Raw genomic sequence first — 25,943 nt, 5'->3', positions numbered from 1 at the left:
GTTCTGTGCCTTAATAACTACCTCCCGTCAGAAATCGTTTGCGTTTTAGGTAACAACCCGAGTTTTGGTTTAATTGTCAATAGTTGAGCAAACCAGTCTCAAAATATATTTTAAGTGTTTGGGGACATGATTCTACCCTTCATTTTTTGAGGCTAAACTCCGCTATTTCCACATTGACCACAAGACAGTTTGGTACAGGAATAACTGTTTTCAACTTTCTATCTTGCATCTTTCAGCACATTGTTTTATGTTTTATTTCCAGTTGTTATTCTACTAGGGGGCACGGTAACTTCTTCAGTTTTATGAAGACTGTTCCTAAAAGCAGCAGAAATAAGAAAAGATGATATTATGGTACCATAAATGAGCTAAGGGAAACAGGGTCTAGATTACAGGGGTTTGACTGTTTCTTATTTCACCTCATGTTTTTCAATGAAAATACTATATGACTATTCAGTACTGTGTTGCTGTAAGTCTGCCTACCTTGCTTTGTATAAGGCTGAAGTAACTACAGAAATCAGTATTTTTTAATAATTTTATATATATATATATATATATATAATTGTGACATTAAAACTACTGTAGTGACAAGAACAATACTGGAAACGAATCTACAGGAAAAAGTGTAGTGTCTGCTCTGTGTCCATAGAATTGAAACAAAGGCAGAGCCCTGGAGGAATCAACAGAACCCAAAAGGGAATGTGCTGAAGATAATAGGGTTGTTCTTAGTATGGAAACTCACTAACAGTGTTTAAAAAATATTTAATCAGAAAACAGAAATATATTCAACTGTAAATCTACCCATTATGGTGTCAGAAACACTATCGTGTAGTTTTCTTTATAATGTAGTCTCTTTACTTACCTGGCAGTAGGCGATCACTCCACTGTTTGAAAATCATGGAAAGCATATAATATTATGATATAATTGTAATATAAAATTTATTATAATATATAAAATAAATACAGAGATAGCATGAAGAGAATTTGTAGCATAGCTATAAAAGTCAGTTGACAAAACTCACTAATGAGAATTTCTAATTAAAGTAACTGATTAGGAATTAGTTCATTGATTTACATTTTTAGCTTGCTTCGGATACTAATAACATTTCAGAGCACACGGCCCAGAATGGTTTGATGACATACTTTTTAAAGTAGCTTCTAATAGCGTAGAGGATTGTAGTTTGCTGAAAATACCTGTGTGGCAATGCTTGCTGATTGTATATTAATGTACATCTCAGACAGTAGGGAAGTAGCGCCTAGATTTAATGAAAACTTAAATGCTATTAGCCCAAGGGAATCTTGTTCAAAGGATAGTACCTTGGCTTGTTGAGTCTAATTTGCTCTGCTATACGTCAGCCATATGGAGTCAGGCTCTAGAAACAGGAATAATGTACACTGTTTTATGTAAACCTATTCTTCCCTGTCCCACCCCTGTGCAATAAAGGTTATCCAAAGGGTACCTGCACTGAAATTTATTGCACTGAAATGTTTAACACTGAATTTGCATTAGACTACAATCTATAGTCACTATAGTCACAGAAAGAATTGCACAATGTTTCAAATTACTAAAGCCAGTAACTTTTAAGAACTAAATACCAATACTATAAATTGAAATTCCAAGTATTTATTTGTTCAACCTAATACTGGAAAACAAGAGAAAAGTCATATATCCTATTTGGGCAACTTCTGTATTATAACCAAAGGCTCAGAATATTCATCTTTTCTGTCAAGTAAAACATTATTGTACCTCCCTTAGTCATCCAATCTTTTCAAATATATCATTATTTCAAAGAAGATAGAGCATACCTGCTGGCTGCCTTTTTTAGGGGGAGCTCACAGACTAACAGACACAGGGAAGAGAGAACACTACAAATATCCTCCATTCCCAGGCTCCAGATTTCCTCTTCAGTACTGGAAATACTATTAGGAACTTTTGCTTATTTGGTGTGGGTTTTTTCCTTAAACCAGTTATTATTTACAGATACTGTCTCAAAGTGGAAATAATATCATCTGTGTGATTATCTTCACCTTTAAAAATAAGTAGGTCTAAAAAAATCTCGTTAAGAGTAACATAGAAACTTCTGGAAGTATTACGTTGCAGCTCATTTTCAAATTGTAATTAATGACTTAGTAATTAAGAACTTAAGTCATATCTACCCAATTGTTTACCTAAAGACCTTTTACTCTGAGTAGGCAAAAAACTATCCACTTGCACTTTGTGCCATTTGACCTGGTGACATGTCAGCGACGTGAAGCAGCTGCTTGACAGGTGGGAAGGTACGATTCCACATGGATGGCACGAAATATGCTAGAGCAGAACATATTGAGCTATTCCATATTTTTACCTTGCCTACGATAAAGACCCATCATAAAACTTTATTAGATCAGAAGGGAGAAAGAATATTTGTGCCAAATTGCCACAGAGATAAAAAACCCAAATTCAAGCATAATGAATGCTATCAAAGCATACCCTTTCCTAGCTAAAATGGTTTAGACAAGCTGCTTTAAACTTTTCTCATGTATTGCATTTTTTCATATATATCTATCTATATCTATGCATATGTGTGTGTGTGTGTGCTGTTTTCTCTATTTTCTCACCATCACACTAAAAATAACAAGCTGGCAGCCTCTCATATGAAATACCTAACATTACCAAAACCATCAGCCACATACAGCTTTGACTTCTAGAAGAAAACAAATTTTACATGCATAAAATAACAGTAGCTGAATCCCAGCTTTTCATTAAAAGCTCAAATACCTTGTAAACAGGTCACAATCAAAGATAAACAAAACATTTTAAAAAAACCCAAACCAAACCAAACCTTTCTTGAGGCTCTTTCTATTACTTTTATTGGCTACCTGGTGTCTATACCCAACTGATAGGACCAGCAATGACATGTGCCCTATAACTGATGCTTGAACTATGAAATAAGGATGACAATATTGAGAAATTTCAACACACCATTAGTAAGGTATCTTTGCAAAAATTACTCGCTCAATCAAATATCTAAATGGAAATAATCTGGAAATTTAAAAAAATAATCAACAATTGCATCAATATTATTACAAATTCCAAGCTAACTTGGGAGTATTTAATTTGAGATGACTCTATAACATGGAAACAGAACATTTCGACAGTGTAAAGAGACTATATTGGTTTTATAGAATAAATCATGGGGGTTTGAACAATAACATCAGCTAGAAAAATGCGGAGATAGTTCATAGATGTTCTATTATTATTATTATTTTAAATAAAAATGCTCTTCAAAATACGTGGGTGGGTGGGGAATAGCACATCCCTGAAAAAATTAAGATGTGGTTCTGCTCTAAGTGATAACTGTGAAAATGGAATCATGATATTGCAAACATTTCATTACAAGTCGCTCTAGACCAGGGCTTCTAATTTAACAAAGAAAACCTTTTTTCTTCCTAAATATCAGTCTCCAAAATTACCTTTAAATACAACAGCCAAACTGAATTTTCCCTTCTTAATCATTCTCTTTAAAAATTACAGTTACGATGGTCAGGTTAGTTCTGAATGGCATTTGCATAATGTGGTTACATCCAGCTGGTTTGTCCCTAATCCAGCCCTCATTTTCATCTTAATTCCTTAGAATTTGTGGCATATCTTCCTAGTACATTGCCAGCTGGGTTTTTCTCCATTTTAGACAGGATAGACTGTAGATCCTTACAAGCTTTTTAGAAAATCAATTCCTACTGAAATGTCTCAATATGAAGACAGTAATCAGGGTAAAAAAATGCCTTTCACTCCCACTGCTGGTTGAGTGTGCTTTGACTCACGCATGCACGCACATGAAAGCCAATTCTGTACCTGGAACAAGATAATCTCAACAACTCTGGCACACGTGGGAAAAGTATCTTGTCATGGTGGCTTCAAAACTTTTATTTAAAGGAATAGTAGGAGAAAAGCAAATAGCAAGCATTTTCTTAACCTTCAGTATATTCAGAGTGAATTAGAAGATTTCTTATTAAAATAGATACTTATCTTTTTTCTTTTTTTCTAGTCTGTTTTTTGTTCTGACTAGAGAAAAACATGGCAAATGAAAACCGCCTTGGGATTATTACCCACTCTTTTGACAGGCTTGGAATAAAGCAAGCAGAAGACACAGCAACAGTTTTCTATACCACTGCAGTAAGGACCCTAGTTTCCTTACTGTGAGATGAAGGACAAACATCAAAAACGGAGATATAAACAAAAATTTTAAATATATAAGCTATTAAATCTTACCTTGCCAGCCTGGTTTGCACACTGGTTTGACATTAACTCGTACTAAGACATCTTCCGTTGCATGTTTTTGACCACAGTCAAAAGCTGTTACCATTATCTCATACTGCTGCTGTTTATCATAGTTCAGTTTCTCAGTGTTTCTGATGTTACCTATAGATTCAATACAAGACAACATTCAGAAATTCATTCTTGGCTAAGCATATACAGGCAATAACATTTCAGTCCTGGTTAATCAAGTCCTTTGTGACCAGAAATCTCTTTGAAATACATGGGACATCTGCAGGCAGGAGAGTTATGAGAAATGGGAAGCATTTTCTTTCAAACCAATGAGAAATAAAGAAGTTCTTAGGCAAATATAAGATGCTAGGATTATAACATGGGCATGTCTATAGTCAGCACTGGTGAGGTCACACCTCAAATACTGTGTTCAGTCTTGGGCTCCTCACTTCAAGAGGGACGTGGAGGTACTGGAGTGTGTCCAGAGACGAGCAACGGAGCTGGTGAAGGGTCTAGAGAACAAGTCTTATGAGTAGTGGCTGAGGGAACTGGGGTTTAGCCTGGAGAAGAGGGGGCTCAGGGGGCTCTTATCACTCCCTTCAGCTGCCTGACAGGGGGCTGCAGGCAGGGGGTGGGGGTCGGGCTCTTCTCCCAGATAACAAGTAATCGGGCAAGAGGAAACAGCCTCAGGTTGCACCAGGGGAGGTTTTTGGATTGGATATTAGATTGGATATTAGAAAAAATTCTTCACTGAAAGGGTGGTGAAGCTTTGGAACAGGCTGCCCAGGGAGGTGGTGGAATCACCATCCCTGGAGGTGTTGAAAAAACACATAGATGTGGCACTTAGCAACATGGCTTAGTGATAGATTTGGCAGTCCTGGGTTAACGGTGGGACTTGATGATCTCAAAGGTCTTTTCCAACCTAAATGATTCTATAATTCTATATAAGGAAACATCTGCTCAACAAAATTTTCTAAGTACTGTAAGACTAGCTGTTAAATCTGGAAATGTAAAAGTATTAGTAGGTGCAACCTAATTTTCCACATCTTTCCAGGATACACTGCTTTAACATGACAACCACATTCCTGAGATCCACTGCTGAACATCTCCCCAGCCTAAGTATCTACCTCTTTTCCCCTAAAGCTATTATCCTTTAGGTGAGAGAGATGTTTAGCCCTTTAACATCTTTCCCTGGGTTTTAAAAATCATAAAAGCCCCAGAATCACCTTCTACATTAGAGCTCTCACCAGTATTTGGTATGACAGCACAGAGTTATCACATGGAAAATAACACTCAACAACAACAGAGATTATCTGCTGAAGCTGCCACATATATAAAGGTGACACGTTACCTTTGGGAACAAAGGCATTACATCTTTCAGAAGGAAATGGAAAGATCTTTCTCAGAGTACTTCCTGCAGGACTGGAAGATTATCATGCAGAATGTGTGTTTTTGTAATGAATGAGTTCACCATTTTAATTCTGCCCAGTTCCACTGGACTGCACTTCTTGCTCAAGTTGTAACTTGAGACTGTTTAATACATTTCACACTTTTGCTCTTTTATCCCCTTGCTTTCAAAGAGAATGTTTGTTCTGGGATTCAAGAAACAAATTGACTCGATCAATGCTATGCATAACAACTGCTTTCAAGCATGGATCTGCAAAATCAAGTCGTTTCAGCTAAATTTGGCATGGGGAGAACCCAAATCCTGGAACGTAGTCAAATACAGTGATGTGATTCCCACAGGGGCTGGTGAAAGTGTCTGTCACTAGGCATGCTGGCACTGTTTGGCATTTTGGGTGTGGGGCTTTTTTTACTGTTCAAATGAATGAGACAGGCAAAAGCAGACACATGTAGCTTCTTAAAAAAGTCTTGGTAAACCTCCGTCAGTTTCCAAAGACTTTCAGCAGGTGTCTCTTTCTGATGCACACTCCTTACCTTGTCAGGGCCCAACGCTTTTCGACTACTACTACTGCCTTAAAACCAACGCTAGTAGTTCAACTGAAACCCATGCAAAACTGTTCAGATGAGGTTCGAGGCTTGAAGAAAGGCTGCTTTTGCAATTATCGCCATCTTCTGGTTCAAAATTTGTACTTTAAATAGACCTTTACATCTGCAGCTATAAATCAGGCTGAATACCCCATTTTCTGTTGACTTTGAGTCTTAACCCCTCCCTTTCTGAGCAGGGCACAGAGGAGGACAAATGCTATCAGTGGTTTTATGTCTCAAATGGAGAAGCAGAATGACCTCGTGAAGGCTAATAAGAAAACAGTACTTTGTCCAACAGCTACGTTGGCTCTCTCTCAGGCACCTCACCTTACCAGGCATTTTTCAAGTCTGCCATGCAGATAGCTCTTCCCATCATAAAAGCAACTGCAATAACGATATCAAGTACTTCATTATTTTTGAGTTAGTAATTGGCAAAACAAATTAACCTATCCATTTTACTGTCCTGAGGTGCTTGATTAGTACCTGCCTAAGAGGATTTAATCAAACACTGCCACCGTATACTGAACTATTCATTTAATATCTGTTTGGTTGTTCTTTCCTTTCTGTGTTATATCTTAAATGAATGTTTATACTTCCCTCTCTGGTTCCCCTTGGTATTATTTCAGTCCATGATCAGCAGTGATATTCTCAAGAAACCAAAATTTTCAGAATCTACACTATCAGACTGCTAGAATTTGTGTGGTGCATTAACTGCCATTTAAGATTCATAAATCATAACAACACATTCGCATATCACTAAATCTATCTTCCAAGATTTGTATTTCCCTATGGTCTTTGAAGATTTGAACTACAAAGATTCTGACTATAACACGTTACTCTGGAAGGTCATTTGGAGATCTTTCAGATGTTACCATAGTTTCTTGATTTCTTAATTATTCTATTTTGCTGTTACCTCAGAAGCTTTATGCTCCTTTTTTATTTTACAATTTAAGCAGTATGATTAAAAAGTAGAGACAGAAAGGAAGCACTATAAATACAGAATAATTAAAGTTTAGAAATGATAGTGGTAATTTATATTTACATCTCACTCACAGACAAAATTGCAATCAATACATTAAAACCAGAAAGTTTTAATGGAGAAGTACTTTTCCGCACAGTTCAAAATTAGGCCATAATTTTTTCTTTTTTTTTTTTTCCAGTCTTTCTAAATCTCTGCCTTTTCCTGGAAATACCTAGAGCTATAATAGATTTAAAAAAAACAAAACCCAGATAAGTGACAACAGGAGTATAAAAATTCCTGCTTGAGGATACACACATTCAAACCTTTGTTTCCTCGAGGTCAGTTTTGGGGATAGTTTGACACAGACATTCCTCTTTTATGGCTGTCTTTCATCTTATTTTAGAGCAGTCACAAGAATGGGGAAAGACTTGACTAATTTACTGTGGCAATTCCCTCTCAAATTCCATACTTACTCCCTGTGTGTCTAAGTAGTATAAAACTGAATCTCTTAACCCTTAAAAGTGATGAGGGCTAGCACTGCTTCGTGAGTGGCCTCTGACTACAGTCTGCTCCCAGGAGCAGCAGCCCAACATTCCCAGCTGCCAAGAGCCACCAGAAGCTGTATTTGACCATAACTCAACTGAAAGATTAGAATTGCTTGTTGTCAAAAAAGTGCACTTTTCAGTGACAACAGAAAGAAACTGTGGTGTAATAAACAAATAAATATTGCATGCAAATGCTTAACTATAAAGTCTCATCATTTTTTTGACAATATGAAGTTTTATAGCTCCTAACAGATTTCAGTGCTGTAAAGGATGACCTTGTGAGATTCTGTCGACATCTAAGATAGGTAACTTAATAGAACCTGTGCTGACTGGACAGGAAAGTCAGTAACTCATCTTTCTATTGAACAATCTGAGCATGTATTTGTGAAGTGCTTCCCAGTGGTGGGTGGCAAATACAGTTACTCCCATTTTAGAGAAGAAAGTAGGTCAGATCCGTGGCTGAATTTGTATCTCTATCTGAATTCTGTGATTATCTGACTGTGATACCTGACAAATGAAGGCAGAAAATGCATAAAAATGTTCTGCTGGCATTACAACAGATCTGTGCATTGTAGTTTAATTCTTCTGTTACCTGAAAAAAAGCCTACACAATATTGATATGATAACTGACTTGATTGAGATTCTCTGCTGACAACTAAACTAAGCTGCATGCAAAAGTCTCTTAAAACATGTATTTTATACCTTTAGTCCCAGTTCTTTGCATAGCAAAGCACAAATTTGTCCTTTGCCGTTACATGACTGTATTTTATAACCAACAGTTCATTACCTTCCAAGTTATGCTCATCGTATACAAGAGTTAATTCTCGGTGTTATGGTTTCATAACACAACATAATTTTATTCACAAAGAAATTACATACCAGGGGTCAAAGCTGCCAGGTGTAAATGGGAAGCTTTATCATACCTACCTTTAGGTGCCTAACTTACAAAGGTCTACAAGAACTACACCTGAGCTGAATGCTGCTTCCCGTGCCAGTGCTGGGTGCTTACGCACTTCTGCTTCACACAGTTTGGTGATGTGCACTGCTACGCTCTGGAAGATTCTCTCTTCCTTTCTACAAATGTTCCCCAACGTGTAATACAATTTTTCAAGACAATAAAATGCTCCCCGGGTTGTTGTAGACACAAGAAATAAGTTTTGCCTAAAAAGACAATGGTCTGCCAAAACAAAAAAGTTGATAGAATAGCATGTTCATCTTTCTAAAGGCCTCCATTTGTGGTTAGTTTCACAGGCTGCTGGTGATCAGTCTCATCAGGGACTGACAATGGCATGTTTTCCTCACGCACTCCCTGCTTTTGCAGCCCTCTGCAATATTTAGACTTAATTCTAGAGCATCCAGTTAAATACTCTTTCTGGGCAATGATATTCCACACTTATGTTACTAAAAATCGGAAAAAAATCATAACTTGCAGAAGACACAAGAACCTAATTTGTTTTCACAATGGGCAGAAGAACTATAAACAAAATCCTAATTAGTACAGTATTAACAGACAGTCCCAGGCATCTCATACATCTATTTTAAGCATCCTATATGTAACAGAAACAGGCACAATGCCAAAGAATTTGCACCAGAGAAAGTTTATATCAGCTGGCATAGACATTCTAAGCAGTGAAATGTGTTGGAACTAAGCAACATATTTCTGTCGCAAAATAAAAGTGCAACCATCTATTCTAACTCTGTCTCTAATCCCAGTGGCTTTAAGCAATTACCATTATCTAAAAAAAATCGCAAATTAGACTGCAATTACTGTTGATTGTGGCAACACTGTTCTTTTAATGAACAAATAGATCAAAAAATATTAATTGAATTCACAACCAAGGAACGGCAACCATTACAACTTAAACCAATTATTTACTGCAGGCTTTAAAGTCGTGATTTTCTCATTGCCTTTGCTGAAAAGCAGGTCCCAGGTACACGAGGACAAAGACGTAACCAAGGATTCCTGATGCTTCACATGCTTTTGATCATCCCTCCAACTGTAAGAAACTCATGATCACTCATGAGCCAGCTGCACTGCGTGATAGGAGCTGAAAAGGCATAAGCACTAGAAATGCCTGCTCTGTGTCATGCTAATCTCAGTGTATTATTTATCCACGATATCTCTGAAAAACCTGGTAAGAAATTATGAAACCACCTGCGACTTGTGTAAGTAACCAGCCCCATACTGGCAAGTCTCATGGAGCTCAGGAAAAATAATGGCTTCAAATAGAAAAATGGAGAATTTCCTTTTATGACAGGATGGTAAATCTCACAAATAGAAAAAAAAAATAACAAACCCATAGAGAGGAAAAGCTTCTAGAGACTTGCACACAATTATCTATTTCCAAATACCCATTTCCAGTAAAACATCCTTTGTGCTATTGCTCTGGCAAAAAATTACTGTGCCAGCTGACCTCATTTACTTAAACACAAGCATACTTGTTAAGATTATACCTCCTGTATAGTATACTTGCCTCCCAGTGGAGAAATATAACAAGGTAGCTTTTTTCCTCAACACCATTTACAGTTTATCGATGCCAACAGGTTGTTATCTTTTGATGCTCAGCAGTGCATTGTGCAAGAACTGCACAAATAAACATGACTAATTTTTTAATAGGGGAAAGATTTTTATGAAACATTCCAATGTGAAAATGACTGCTTAGAGAAAACAGTAGCTCCATGCATACTTTCGATTTCCAATTTGGCCAAAAATCAATTTCCAAAAAGTATTCCCTTCCTACATACAACATGGATTAAATACTTCTGTTAGGAAGGATAAATCAGAGCATTGCTGGGCGTGCACACAGGGTGCTTAATCCAGGGAAACAAGTTCTGTGAGCACGGGAATTTCTATTTGAACTTCTGCACAAGTGAATATCTATAACAAGGACTCATCTATAAAGTGATGCCAATATGGGACTGCTGAAGTATGTGAAAGACAGAGCTACTATTTTGTATTGTCTGAATCGAGCAGAGAATGGGAGGGAGGATCTTCAACACATTTTTAATGCAGCCCAGCTACCTCTCCTGAACTCAGTGTCAAGTTCTGTGCTTTTCCCTGGTGAGAGTTTGACTGGGAAAAGTGGGAAGCTGGCAGACAGGGCCACCAAAGTAAAAAATTGTTGCATATGGAAAACTTATATGGTTTATTATTTTTTTATAATACTATATAAATCAGAAAAATACCTAAAATATGTAACCATTAAAAAAATGATACTTCTTGTCCAAAGCATATTTTCTTCCATACCGCAGAATAACAGATCTGCTTTGGGAAGCACCACAAATGGACCCACAGCCTGCAAGTTCTAATAAACAATAAACATATCCAGAATGTTGTAAATTCTACATTTAGACTCTGCTCCAGAAAGTTCAGAAAAATGGCACCAGCTATAAACCAGTGAATAAACCCCGTTAGGTAGGGCTACATGCTGCATTAGGAAATGCCATCACTTGGATGGAAAACCACATCTGAGACAATTAAGATAATGGACTGAGTAACAGAGAAACATACTGCTCATCTAAAATTGGGGGTTTAATTTCCACAGTACATTACTACTTTCTGACCAAGTCTCACATAAAAAGGATGGAATTTCCCAGTGTGACAGATCCTTCGTTCTCTGAGATGAGGAAAGGATTACTCTCTTGAGTTAAAACTCAAGCCAGGTTATCAGCTAGTATCAATAGGTAATTACATCACTTACAGAAATTACCGCTGTTGCAGAGCTCCTCCTCCATACTCACCATTTCTGTCAATGGCAAAAGGAACGTCAGTTGTGACAATTTCATAATTGCAGATCTGGCTATACTGTGGGGAACAGTCCTCGTCTATGGCTTCTACCTGCAGTATGCTGTCATAGATCTTTCCCTCTGTCACGGTGGCCTTATATACACTCTCCTTGAAAGTTGGTGAAAACTCATTGACGTCCTTTACCTGGATATGGACCACTGCCCTAAAATAGGTAAACATATCAAAGAGAAAAATTAATTTATTATGACACATAACTCACTGTCTGCTTTCAAAAAAGTTGAAAAAAACTAATATATCTAGAAAACTGTGTGAACATCTGCTAAATGATATATTATTGAACACCTATGTTCAATTTGCCCAGCTTAGTATCTTAATGTAGCATTAGGAAAAAAACTATTGCCACAGCACATAGAGAGAGGGCTTCATGGTGCTCCCTATTAAAATCACTCTGCCTCTTAAAATGGACCCCAGCAGAAGTCAATGATATCGTTGCAGTATAAAATCAGTTAACAACCCCCCCCCCGCAAAAAAAAAAAGAGGAAGAGAATTACAGTAGTCTTACATATTCATTACCTAAAAATGGTCAGTTAATGAACATTCTTCGATATTAAATAAGGCTCTCTCCTTCTGCTGATTATCTCATCCTTTAATTACTTACACCATTGTACATGTACACCATTGAGGGTCAAAAATATCAGGCCTTTAGTATTTAAAAAGCAAACTCTAAAGGCCTGCCTTTGAAAGAATTTGATATCTGTTCTGATAGGCAAGGTAACAGAGGCACAGAGCAGTGAAAGGACTTTCTAGTTCAATGCCAGAGCCAGTACTGAAGGTTGGGGCCCCAGCCAGCCTAGCTTACCATGTGGTTTAGTATACAAACCATTACAAGAAAGCATAACAAAGTCTGGTCCCAATGGGCCAGGTTTAATTTGGTCAGGATTTGACCAAAATTTTCCACAAACAGAACATACTAGCTTCTTACTGACATGCAAGGAAAAAACATTATAAATTTTAATAATATGAAGCAAAAACTGTTTCTGTGATTTGATGGTTATTTCGTACTACAGGCTTCCTTCTAAATGTGTATCCTTTTTAAATATCCTGAAAAAAGTTCAGCATGCATTATAAAGCTAATTACATTTTTAATTGTCATGTATCCTGAACGAGCAAAAGGAAGAATGATTACTATTAATCATTTATTTAAATGGCTTTCAGCAAAACGAACAATTTGTACAGCAGTTACACATCTACATGCGAGTTAAATTAATCTTTAATGACAAATGGTCTGGAGCTTGGTTTCATGAATTGAAGGGGAAAAAAGGCACTGCGCTACTGAAACTTATGCAGTAAACTGGCTCCACAGTAAAAAACACCACCTACTAACCTCCCGTACCCTCCTCTTCCAAGAGTTTTTTAATTCTTCTTAGACTTGCTGTCCAAAAGCTGAGGTCAGCAACACACTGTGCAAGGGCAACACTGCTGCAGGTTATATACATGAGCATACGGGGAAAAAAAAAAGGTGATGTATCTTTTCTTACCATTAATGAGATAAATGGAGAGGAAACCTATTTAGAATTTTTAAGCATCAATTAAAAGCTATCTTTCCATGTCCTGGATGATCTGTTTTTAATGTGAAACCAAGAATGGAAAAACAAACCAAAACTGAGATGCATTTTCCACTTGAACAACAATCCTGTTAAAAGCTTTAACTGGAACCATTGCAGAATGGGTCAAACTGCAGGAGGCAAAAAAAGAAAAATACTTTCTAAAAGAAAAAAGGAATAAAAAGTGGATGAACTATTGCAACAATGGCTCATCTTAGTTTTATTTGCTTTATACCTGACTACAATAGAAAAAGGAGTCCTTCAACATTTATCTGTACTGTAAAGTAAATGTACACCAAAGTAAAAAAAATAAAAATAAATCTTTTAAGTTTTACCCACTTGTGAGATTTTTTCCAGTTTGTTCCACCTGGTCCCGATCCACAATCATAGGCCTGGATGATGAATGTGTATTCCTTCTGCAATTCACAGTCAACAGGACTTTTTGCTTGAAGACGACCTTCTCCAGATGTCTTGTTTAGCACAACAGCTTCAAAGGGCATTTCTTGTCCATGGATTTTAAAAGCACAAATTTCACCTGTGGGAAATAATATAAAACAATCATAACCAGGGAGGTCTAAGCCTTATCCACTAGAGCGACACTGGAGAAGTTAGCACTCACTTGTATTTCACATGCTGTTATAGATGGGGTTATTACAGACTCAGGCATCAGTTTATACCCCAATCCAGCAGGGCCATTAGCCATGTGCTCATACAGCCTGATCTGGGGAGCACAGCCCTGGGCACGTACTTCCCTCTTCCTCTGTCATTACTAAATGGTTCCTAAAAGCCCTAGAGACTATTCCCTAGTCTAGTTTCCTATGGTACTAACATCAGTGTTGAGCTAAATTAAGATGACTGTATTTAGATAAAGAAAATAACAGAAAGAAAAATAGATAATATTTTAGATGTGGTCTTCTCTAGCTGCTGTCACTCCTTCCTTGAGCCATTTGAGCTGCCAGGTGGTAGCAGATGTTCAGATTCTTGCAGTTTATAGTTTCCCAACAGTGAAAAAATTAATGATGCAGAACATGGGCACATTCAAAATACATCTTGCTTTATTTATAGACATATATCATCTTTGGAACAAATCAGTTGAAAGAACAGAGACAAGTATCCCTTTTGTACGCCTCAGTTACCCACCCACATTCACACACTCACACATGAATGCCTTCTTGGCAGCAACTCACTCTGCCTCCAAACTGTCTCCTAATATAATAGATCCATAGCTTCTCTCAGAGGAATATATAACAAAGTAGATGATATAGGAACGACTAAAAAAAATTATTTGGACACAGGAGACAACATAAAAAACTTGTGAGAAAATGAGTCTAGAAGATGGAAAAAAACCCCTGTTTCTGGTGATCCTTTTTTTTCATCCTTCATACTGGTGGCAAGGATATGCACACTGAATTCATTTTTAGCCACTCCAGAATCCAACTTTAAAAATGAAATATTTATACAAAGACCAATGTGGCTTAAATATTTTTATGACACATTAAACACATGTTCCTTTATGAGCAAGTTAGTCTTGGGACATACATTACGGATTCAAAGCTGTCCCCCACTCACGTAATCCTTTTCCATTTATTTCCAATTTACAGTTGCAGACTTTTAGAAATCTCCTTGCCAATCATATCTGAGTCAACTGCCAAATTCTAAATTAACTCTGAATCTGTGACCTCTAATTCAAGCCTGGCTCCTCTCTCTCTCTTTCTATTAGAATACACTGTGTATTTTTAGAGAAGAGAGTAGACAGTGACTTTATAAAAGTGCTGGAGTTCATAGTTCCTATTATGTGTGAGAAAATAAAAATGGGAAGGGTATGTGTGTGGGGAGAGTGGGATTAGGTACAGTCAGAATATAAATACAGGCATTTTAGGATATTCCCTCAACCACCACCACAAAGGTTTCCCTTTATTATGATGGGAGCTGAAGCTAAGCTCAGCTACATAGACTGACATTTAGACAGATGAATTCCACACCTAACAATTGTAATCTGTCCTATGCATGTCTTTACAGGACCAGTGCACAGTTGTTTAGGTAATTAAGAGGCACTTGGAAGATACATTAAGTATTTGCTTGGACATTAGCTTGCTCCATCCACTCACTCAAGTGGCATGAAGGGGTGCGGTGGTTTTCCGAGGCAGACGAAAGCTGCTCTTCCCAAAGCTCTTTTACCTTCACCCTCAATGAGGCCAAATACGTGGGCTGTAGAAGAAGGAATGGATTTTACTCTCAGAATCAGACTCTGAAAAAGACTAATACTTTGCATATCCATAAAAGCAGACTCCAAAATGTTTGTGAACTGTTGCATAGGAAACAAAGCATAAGATTAAGAGAAGGCTGAAGTGAAGCAGTTTGTTCAGCTTTGATTGTGGGTATCGATCACTTTGTTATAGATACCTTTGAAAAAAAAGTATCCTAATTTTCCTGCAACTTCAAAATGAAACATTCTTGTAAAATGATATTGTAGATTTCAGTTTTAATTGAATATAAAAATAACAGTGTAAATGTGGGGAGTCTAATGGAAAAATACTATTTGTTGTATTCTATAACAGTGGCCTTCATAGCTCCTCAATGACAAAGTTTTGCTCAGATGCACAGTCCTTCAACAGAAATCATAACTTCAGTGGTTTATGTTTATTATTTTATTGATCCTCTGTTTGACTGTAAACAATACAGCATTTGCAGACCTCCAAGCCTACTGTTCTCAAGAAAATAGAAGTAGCTCAGGGCAGAAAATAAGTTCTCTCAGCCTTAATGTAAATGTTCATCATTTTTTCCTCTCCAAATGCAGAGGCCTGATGCAAAGTAATCATAGAAGCAGCACACGTTCTAATTAGTTCTCAGCAAATATTTTAAGTCTCTCTAAGTCCTGCTCCTATGCTAGATACTTCAGCTTTATATATAACTCTAATTTTGACTTTTATATTCCCATTTGACAAAGATAGTGACAGCTGCATGGGTATGGGGAGATATTTGCAAACACACTGTAAAAAACGCACACACTCTTCCAGATTCTGACTACAACAACCTACTTACATGAAAAAAACTGTGTATGTTTTAAAAACTAGGTAATTTTTTTCAGAAGCAAGATTCTACTACTGTTTCCAATGACATGAGTTAACACAGTTGAAAAATGAAAATGTATAGTAAAAAATTATTCTAAAAAGGTGCCTTAATAACTATATTGGAAATTGAAATGGTAACAGAGTTGTAACAGCTGTAACAAAGCAGAAAATTAAATAAGGTCTAATTTGCACTGAGACACACATCATACATTTACAGATATATAGAACTACTGTTACTAGGCATGAAAAGTAGTGTTTTTTAAATATATTATTTTTCATTATTAAATGGAGCTACAGGGCTTTATTTTAAATCCAGCTGAGCTGAACCCAGACCTACATGATATCAATAGGAATTCTGCTAAACTTCTATTACAGTAAATCTCGGTTCCTAGCTATGTATTTTTACATAATTCATTTGAGGAAAAGGAGACAGGCTCTCTCTCTTATTCCAGCTCACCATTCCAGTTCCAAAACCACCACATTCAGATCTTGGAACCACCCACCTTCCTTCTCCTTTGTAAGGCTGAAATAATTTGAGTGCAAATTGGCACACTATTTTCTCTACAACAGACAACACAGCAAAATATTAACCCTAGTTCTTACTTTCATTTGAATGGGTTTGGGAACATGTGGATATAGGATTTAGTGATCATAAAAACGGTGGAGAGAGGGAGCTGATAAAATAGGGATAACTTGGTGATACCACATCAAGGTAGAAGCACAGCCATGAAAACCTATAGCCATTGTGCTCAGGGTAGAGGGAAAATATCTCTTCTTCTAGGGTCAGGATGTACAACTTGAGGAATTCCAGTTGCTTCCTATAAAATTTTCTGGTTACATGGTTGAACTTTACCAAGAGTTGATTCATTTCAATTTGTGTGTTAATTAGATTCTGGACATTATGTTTTCTCTTCAAATCATTCAGATTAGCATTAGCCCAAAGCACCCACAAACTTTGAAGTCTACATTATTTGAAGCTGAGAGCACTAGTTACTCGCTATATTACAATCACCAGGATACTATTTGTATTTCCTCTGTAAAAATTATAATTCCCTGAAAAAGCTATTGACAGTTTATAATTTCTGAAAGATAACCAACAAATCTATCCAATGTTTACAAATTGCTAAAGACAATGTTTCATATTCAGCAACATCTACATGCAAGATTTAGTGATTATAAGCCTTAATCAACAAAATTTTATTACAATTACTGCCTTTTATATGAAAAGCAAAACTCACACTTCAGTAGAAACAAAAATCCCCAATGTTACTCCTTCAACAACTACACAGATTTATTTACTTGAACTCAATTTTGTAAGTTATTTAAAAAATTTCATGCTAATTTGGCCTTTCACAGCTACCTTTGCTTTTTCTTCAGCTTTCATTACACCAAGACTACTGAAGACTTCAAGTGAAAAGCTGGGATCTCTGCCATTTGATCATTTTCATCAATAGTTAATAAAAGCCAAAAGTTCTACATGACTCAGGAATCACCAAATGTTTCAAATTCTATGAGATTCAACCAGGCTCAGTGCCTGGTCCTTCACCTGGGTCACAACAACCCCAGGCAGCTCTACAGGCTGGGGGCAGAGTGGCTGGAAAGGCACCTGGCAGAAAAGGACTTGGGGGGCTGGTTGACAGCCAGGTGAACATGGGCCAGCAGTGTGCCCAGGTGGCCAAGGCCAACAGCAACCTGGCTTGTACCTGAAATAGTGTGGCCAGCAGGACAAGGGCAGTGATTGTCCCCCTTAGCCCTGGTGAGGCCGCACCTTGAACACTGTTTTCAATTTTGGGCCCTTCAGTCCAAGAAAGACATCAAGGTGCCGGTGCATGTCCAAGAAAAGACAATGAAGTTCACAAGGGAACCGGGATTGTTTAGCCTGGAAAAAACAGGAGACTCAAGGCAGACCTTACTTCTCCCTACAGCTGCCCAACAGGAGGCTGCCATCAGGTGGGGGTTGGTCTCTTTTCCCAAATAGCAAGTGATAGGACAAGAGGAAAGGGCCTCAGGCTGCATGGTGGAGGTTTACATTGGATACACTGAAAGGGTGGTAAAGCACTGGAACAGGCCGCCCAGGGAGGTGACTGAGTCACCAGCCCTGGAGCCATTTAAAAGACGGGTTGATATGGCACTTAGGGACAGGGTTTAGTGGTGGGCTTGGCAGTGCTGGGTTTACTGATGGACTCAAGGATCTTAAAGCTTGTTTCCAACCTAAATGACTCCATGGTTCTATGATTAACTCCAAGCAGAGTTCCCTGCATGTTCTGTCTTCTGCATTGGCCTTATGATTGCTTATGGAATAGAGTTTACACAGCTGTGTTCAGGACACATCTACATGTGTGAACATACACACATGAATTTGTTCCTGCCATTAATTCCCACAGCATTTACTAATTTCAGCTACATTTTAAAAAGATGAGTTGTTTCCCACAAGTGCTATGAAATTACATAGCCACACAATACAGAGAAGCTACAGTAATAGTGCAGGGGTGACAGAGACCTTGCAAAAGCTCAACAACAAAAGTTTCAATTCTATCTTGCACCTTTTTGGTACCAGTAACTCAAATATGAAACTCAGACCCGTAGGAAACCAGGTTTCATTAGTTCACTGCTGACAAAATTACTCATTTATATTCATATCCTGTTCTGATTTTATTCTCTCTAACCTTTTATTATACTTTTATGTGTGTTTTCCTCAGATGCACAAATCAACATAGCTGATCATTTATTTAGAATAAAGGTTGTGGTTTTATACTTCCTGAAGCAAGCACAATGTCCCTGAAAGATCCCAAAGTGCCTAAGAATCAAAGTCGTGTGATCACAAACAAATCCACTCACACTTTAGAACAGACAAATACTTCGTTCAGGATTGATGCACCTTGAGTTTCAATTCAAGAAAAGAGACAGGAACACCACGACCAAAACATCACAATGACCTCTTAAGACTTGCATATGAATGATAACAACACTGGGGTTTTTTCCCTTTTGTGTGTCCTTCACCCTTTGTGTGATTCAGTTACATAGATCCATCATGTCATAACAGAGGTATTTGACAACCATGAGCAATTAATATTCTTCATATACTACATGGCAGAATTAGGCTTCCAAAAATTTTATAAACCATATGAATTCGCTTGTGGATAAGACTTACCCCTTGCTATGACTACAGGTTTTAAAACCACTCTTGTCAACAAAATCAAAATACTTTTAGTCTGAATCAAATTTGAATCTTTAACCTTTTACACATGCTCTCTCCACATACAGATGGACATCCAAACACACACACACTGTTCTTTGAATATCAATCACCAAAGATCTCTGTTGGCAATTGGAAGGAAATCTGCAAATAAGCAATGCAGTTCGGACTACTATTCAACTAGATACCCATTTTCTCAGACATGCAGCATGGATCCACTGTATGCAGTCAATGTTGGGTTTTTCAATAAATTTGTATAGGGTTTGCCATTTCTCTTTATTTTTAATCCAGCCTTCCAAGATAACAACTGTACACAGGCTTCTCTGCCGGAATCCTGCAAACAATTCCTGCAGTGCAGAGCTGCTGACTTTTATTGTCTCCATACAACTGGGAAGGTTTACTACTTCGACAAGTTTTTCTATCATAAGCTGTAGCTACTGTTTAAGTAATTAGATAACATAGGTTACATTTTGAGGGAGGAAAGGGTAGTCATTTAGGAAAAGGAGGCAAAATAATAATTAGAGATGTAAAATATCTTTAAGGATTGGGGGGAAGTAAGGCAGTAAGTAGTGTATGTGCTTTTCCAAATCATTGAAGTCAAAGCTATTAAACTCATACTGAAATACTAAAATCCAGGAAAGCAATACTGAAATCATAAACAGAGGAATGTATTCATATCTTAATAAAATACAAAAATTATTATTTCCTCGTATCTAATTTTATGGGCAACAAGCTCTGCAAAGCAAGAGCATAAATCCACTGCTACCCTTCCTATTCTATGGATTTGAAATTGGAAAGTGGAGAAAACTGCACCCGCACTTCAAGTGATTCATTGTTGCCATAAGCTCACACCAAACGAACCAGACTTCATTCTTCTGCTGAAGCAGGGACCAATTGCTTAGGCTAAAATGATAGTTCTGTGGGTAGCATATAAGCAGCAGTCGTATCTGTGTTTATTCCTGGCTCCACAATAAGTTTCCCAGGGAAATCACTGAGGTCATGAAGGCACTCAACAACCAAGCACCTGAAAAACCTACTCTACTCTTTTTTTTTTAAAAAAAAAGCTTGTTTAAAAAGTGCAATTTTTATGGATGTGCTGTGATTACAGAGAGATATATGACCATGTTGCTCTTGTTGGAAATGGGACCACCACTGCTTAGATGCAGAACAGGTCATATTGTACACTTGGATCTGCACAAGAGATCCTTGCACTACAGCTTAAATGATGGAGAACAGGTACATGTTTGTTTGAAGACTGCAATAAATATTGAGGTGGATCAAAAAAACATATAACAAGGAGGTAAAGGTTTCTGCACATAAAGATGTGCTTAATTAACTAGAGGCTATACAGTTATCAAACACCTATTCTAAAAGCATATAAATATAAAATATTGCCAATCATTCCTCCCATCAACCAAATGCATATCAAATTTAACATTCTACTGCAAATAACCTCAAATACTTCCTAATCTTTTCTTCTTTTTGAAATCTTCAAGATTCAAGAGAGAAAGAAAGCAAAAAGGAATGAATTTAAGGACAGTACCAAGAAAGTATACTATTATAATTAATATATGGAGATCCACGCCCACCTGCAGCAATGGGAGGCTTTTGCTAACCTCGTGTTTCACATTTAAAAGTATCCTGTGCATTCAGCAATGCATCTGAGTATCACACAAACACACATTCAACATATAGAAACAGCTGCCCAATTTAGTAAAAATGCTGCAAGGCAGAGCACAGTCACTTTTAACAGTTACATGATCATTGCTGAGAAACATCTGCCTTGCCATTTTTTAGAATACCATATTATAATGAACTATTTGAAAAATAATCCTGCAACTACGCAGTTAAACCTGCAAAAAAGCACACTAATAAAAGGAACTTTATTCACATCCAGAAGCTAAGTGGAGCATTATTACTCTGTTCCCAATTGGGTTATTTTCGGACCTACTTTTTCACAGGTATCAATAACAAACACACTACCTGCCTTATTTGATTAGTGTTCACTTGAGGCTGCAACATTTGCAACCAGCGATTGCAGATTTCCTGCTGCTGTAGCAGATGAAACATTGCATTGCTTCAGACATCATCTTGCAGTAAACACAGAAGCCCACATGCTACCACTGCCCTAATTCCACATCTGTGTCTGAAAGATGGATTGGGAAGCTGTTTCACATTTAGATTAGTGAGGTCTACACTGAAAAAAATAAGAGATAACTTGTCTAGTGAAGCACTGACCCATTTTACTGTGCGTATCCTTTGAAAAGGGTGATCCTATTTTTATAAGAGAGACTTAGAGGCCTCAGCATGTCAGATTAAAATGGTTATTACAACACTTGCAATAATTTCTAGCTACTAAGTATTGCTCAGCTGTTAAAGGACAAATGCTAATAACATACATAAAAGTACGTAATTATGTATAATGTGACCAGAATTTCAAATTCAATGAAGACCTAGGATTAGGAATGTTGTCTAGCAAATATGTACTGCTTACAGAATTCCTGCAGTCTGGGAGGCAAATCCAACACAAATATTTTCTGCAGCAGGACAGGTGCACCAACACGACCTGCTAGATTTGGCTCCCTTGTGAGATATACAGAGATAAATAAGAAAATGAACAGCATCATGTCACACTCAGATTAGGAAATCAGCAGCTGTTTAGTCTATTGAGGACTCAGAAGACTGACAGAAAAACTTACTTTTTAATTAAACCACTTTCCCTGGGGCCCTATATCAAGGCAGAGAATTTCTGAAATAAAGAAGCTTAGAAAATGTTGCATTTATTAAAATTATTCCCCTGAATAATTTAAAATGTGTTGTTTTGGAGTATAGTTGGCTAACTCAAAGCACACAGTGAATGATCAACTCGCTTTTCTGCTTTTTTTTACTCAAAGGTATCAGTCAGCTTTAACCTGAGAACTATATCAGGAACTTTGGACTGGTTAGGACATAATATAAGCAATGGACTTCACTGCACAAATCAAAGGAGAAGCAAGTACTAGGAGCTAGGGATGTCTTGCAAAAATAATAACCATAAAATAATTCCAAACACGTAGACCAAAACAGAAATTAGTATTAGGTTCTACAGAAAAATGAGGCAGAAATAAAGGGTTGCTACTGGTTATCAATAGACCTGTGTCCTTCTTCCAGCATGGTAATATTTTGAGGGCACCATTCACCTTCTTTTTTTTCCTCAGATTTGTAATTTGTCAATGATAAAAGAATGCCATTAAAAAATCACCCGAGAGCAACGGGTGATCATTTGAGGCTACGTGCAAATGGCAGTCTGCAGCCAGTTGGATGCCACCAGCTCTAAGCCAGAAATCAAGAACTCACATTAGAAAGGTGCTGTGCTTGAACGAACAGGTGCTGATTCCTGGCTGTCTCATAGCTAGAAAGCCTGCAGTGAGAGCACTCTGGATGGGCACATAAGACAAAGAAAGGACTGCAAGTTCCTCCTGCAATTATTTTTGCCTTTTTTTTTTTAAATGAAGGACATTTTTTTAAAATGAGGATAAAGTGAAATTTTATCAGAATTTTCCCCAAAGTCTGTATGCAGACAAATCAAGTTTGCAAAAATAAGCATTGGAGAGGTGCAACGCGAAATACCTTTGGATAATCATGGAATTTTCACAGCATTGGCAACATATGACGTGAGATAAAAAGGAAATTATGAAGATTGGATCTTTTCACAGGCTTCTAAACTCTTGTTAACATGCACAGTAAAATATGTCAGAGGCACATTAGGTATCTCAGGACTGTTTCAACCTTATGCCCATAAAAACACTTGTGAGAGAATACGGTGAGTGAGAGGTTATGAAAGGGGTAAAGTGCTTACACATCCCCAAGATTTCACTCAGGGATTTACTCTGCTATGGCCTCTTCTTACAAAAGCAGATTAAATAAAAAGCTTAGGAATATTAATTTAATCTTGGCATGGAGCCTGGGCACAAGGGTTTAATCTGTGCATCTTGCAGACGTGCAGTAGAGCACTGAGTTTAATTGTTACAAAAGTACCATATGGTTTCCCCTGATCACAGCTTTTTTTCATTTGTTTTTACTTCCACTTGCCTGTCTTTAACTAATCTGAAATACTCAGCTCCAAGTATAAAGTCGTAAGTTGAACTGCATCTCTAGACATGGTAAGTTACTTTGAACACATATGCTTCTATTACAAAGTATCATCACAAATGAAAAATAACATCATCAAAAATATAGCATCTGTCCTTTTATCAGAATGGAAATAACATAGTGAAGATAACAAATTCATCAAATGCAAAGGTAAATGCAGATCTCTCACCAGAACATCATTTGCACTCTAACTTAGAATTGTTATCTATAGATCTAAAAAGATACATTCAGTTTAACTTACTCGCCTCAGCCTTAAAACCTCCTCTTTTTTTTTTTTTTTTTTTTTTCCCCCTGTATAGTTTATTTCCTGCCATGGTTTTATAAAGATAAGTATCGGTGTCATTTTATACTGTGCATACGGTTGCTCCCCCCACCATCACCAGTAAGTTATCAAATGGTCCAGCCACTGACCACAGCTCAGTCAGCAAATGGCTGCGGTTTGATGCAGACAAGGTTCGTAGTGAATTGTCGCTCACAGGTAGCTCATGAGAAAGCCTGGGGTTTAAGCACAGAAATCCAAGAGAGACTCCACACCACAGCTTTGTCTAGGACTGCCTTAGCTTGTTCATGCTTAATATTTCACACATTAGAGATGTGAGAACCTCAGGTGTGTGAGCTGCCCACCTCACTGTTTCCAGAGCTGCCTTCGAGCAACTGATCTGCTAATAACAGCACAAATACTTAAACAGCACAAAATCTCAGGTTTCTCTGAGACAATAACTTACACCTACTCAGAATTTAGTAAGATTCTTGCTTTTTAATGCACGGGTATCCACCACAACAGGTCCTGATATATTCAGTGATTCAGTTGGAACTCCAGCCACCAAAACAATTTCAGATGCAGAGACCCTTGACATAGTATTTATAATGGTAGGTGGTATGGTGAACCAGTAAATCTCAGGTTGATTTGAAACGTTACTTTCATATAATGGTATGATTATTAGTAGTATAAAGTATATTTTCCCATATAGAAACTTGGAACTATACTGGATATACAAACTGCATCTGCATAAAGCCTGTAGATACAGGGCAATCATGAAGAACTCCATAAAAAAAAATAGGGTCTCTGTTGCTTTTAACATATTACAATGGGATATCTTATGCATATTAATTATTCAGTAATGCAAAAAAGCTTCATTTTTAAACAGTAAATTCAAAGCCACAATGAGCTCAACACTGGGTTTTGGGTTTCTTTACCATCTAACATACTTGAAAAACCCTGCTTACTTGCTGTATCTCTTAGATGTTATCCTGTTTGCTGCCCTCACCTTTTCTCCTGAGCAGGAGCTATACACAGGGCATAAATTGTGTTGTTCAGCAGCTTTGAAGATCACGTTAGCTTTTTTCCCAACGTGAAATTAAAAACAATTTAAAACTTTTGATGAAACTGAGCTGAATCAAAATAGCTGTTTTCAGAGAAAGGTCAGATTTTTCAATTCAGTCCTCTCAGAAACCCCATCAGCACTGCAGAAATGGCAGAGCTATCAAAACACCCAGAAAATACTTCTACTTTAGTAAAACGGTATTTTTGATAAATCATATTTTTACCAACTCCATTATAAACATTTAATGACTTTGCTCTTTCTCTTTGATTTCTGCTCCCTCTCTGCTGCCTGTTTCTGGCTCTATTAGTCTGAGAGCTGTTGATGACACCATACCCAGCTGCATTTTGTGCCCCCTTTTTTTCTTTTTAAATATTTTAGAAAAATTATGCTTCTTTGCTTCTTTATACATGTAAGACACTGGGAATGCTAGCCCTTCTGCATACATGTAGCACTTGTCATAGATTATAACAGGTCTGGAATTTCATCCTTGGATTTAATTCCAAATTTCTAAGAATTTCTAATCACTAAATTTCTTGTGCTCAAAACATACAAGATCCTTCAATATTTCAATATCTTGTGATGTAACAGGGGTGGGTCCCTCACCTCCCGCCTCAAATCGGTGTCTGAATAAGTCACTTGCTCACCAAAGTCCTGAGGCCCATGCACACAGGAATGACTAAAACTGGACGGAATTCAATCGATAGCTTCTAATTGATCTCAACATGGAGCAACCCACGCTGCGGACACATGTTTCAGTTTCATCTCCACATCAAAATATTCCTGGGTTTATCTATTATTTTAAATTACCTGAAGTCTTTGTCTCTTTTGGCATATTTTGCATCTCTAAGAGTTAAGATTTATGTCAGAGGTTTGAGAAGTATGCCTTTAATTACAGACATAAGTCTCTGCCCCTTTAAATGTTTTATAATGTAAACTCCCAAGAACATTTCTGTATCTGTTTTTTGAGCAAATGAGATACCACATTAAAAAAAAAAAAAAAAAAAAAAAAAAAAAAAAAAAAAAAACTACCTGAAAATAGAGTTGAAGTAAAAAATACAGCCAGGGTCTTATTGAGTAGGTACAAAATTTACATTGGTTTCAATGGCAAAAGGCAATACCTTGCTGAATAC

At 37.2% G+C, this 25,943-nt stretch overlaps 1 protein-coding gene across 1 annotated transcript in view; it reads right to left on the bottom strand.

Annotated features, from left to right (window-relative positions):
- CLSTN2 (calsyntenin 2) overlaps positions 1 to 25,943 on the bottom strand; it is a 233,504-nt gene that overhangs the window by 85,966 nt on the left and 121,595 nt on the right. The window contains exons 2-4 of the mRNA XM_037407422.1: positions 13,430 to 13,625; positions 11,480 to 11,688; positions 4,247 to 4,396 (exon numbers count right to left, since the gene is read on the bottom strand). Of these exons, the coding sequence (XP_037263319.1) occupies positions 4,247 to 4,396; positions 11,480 to 11,688; positions 13,430 to 13,590 (520 nt within the window). The 5' untranslated portion in view covers positions 13,591 to 13,625. The remainder of the gene's footprint in view (positions 1 to 4,246; positions 4,397 to 11,479; positions 11,689 to 13,429; positions 13,626 to 25,943) is intronic.

This window comes from Falco rusticolus, chromosome 13 (assembly GCF_015220075.1).
Source record: "Falco rusticolus isolate bFalRus1 chromosome 13, bFalRus1.pri, whole genome shotgun sequence".
NCBI classification, from domain to species: Eukaryota; Metazoa; Chordata; class Aves; order Falconiformes; family Falconidae; genus Falco; species Falco rusticolus.
This window is presented reverse-complemented; position numbering and strand designations above follow the sequence as displayed.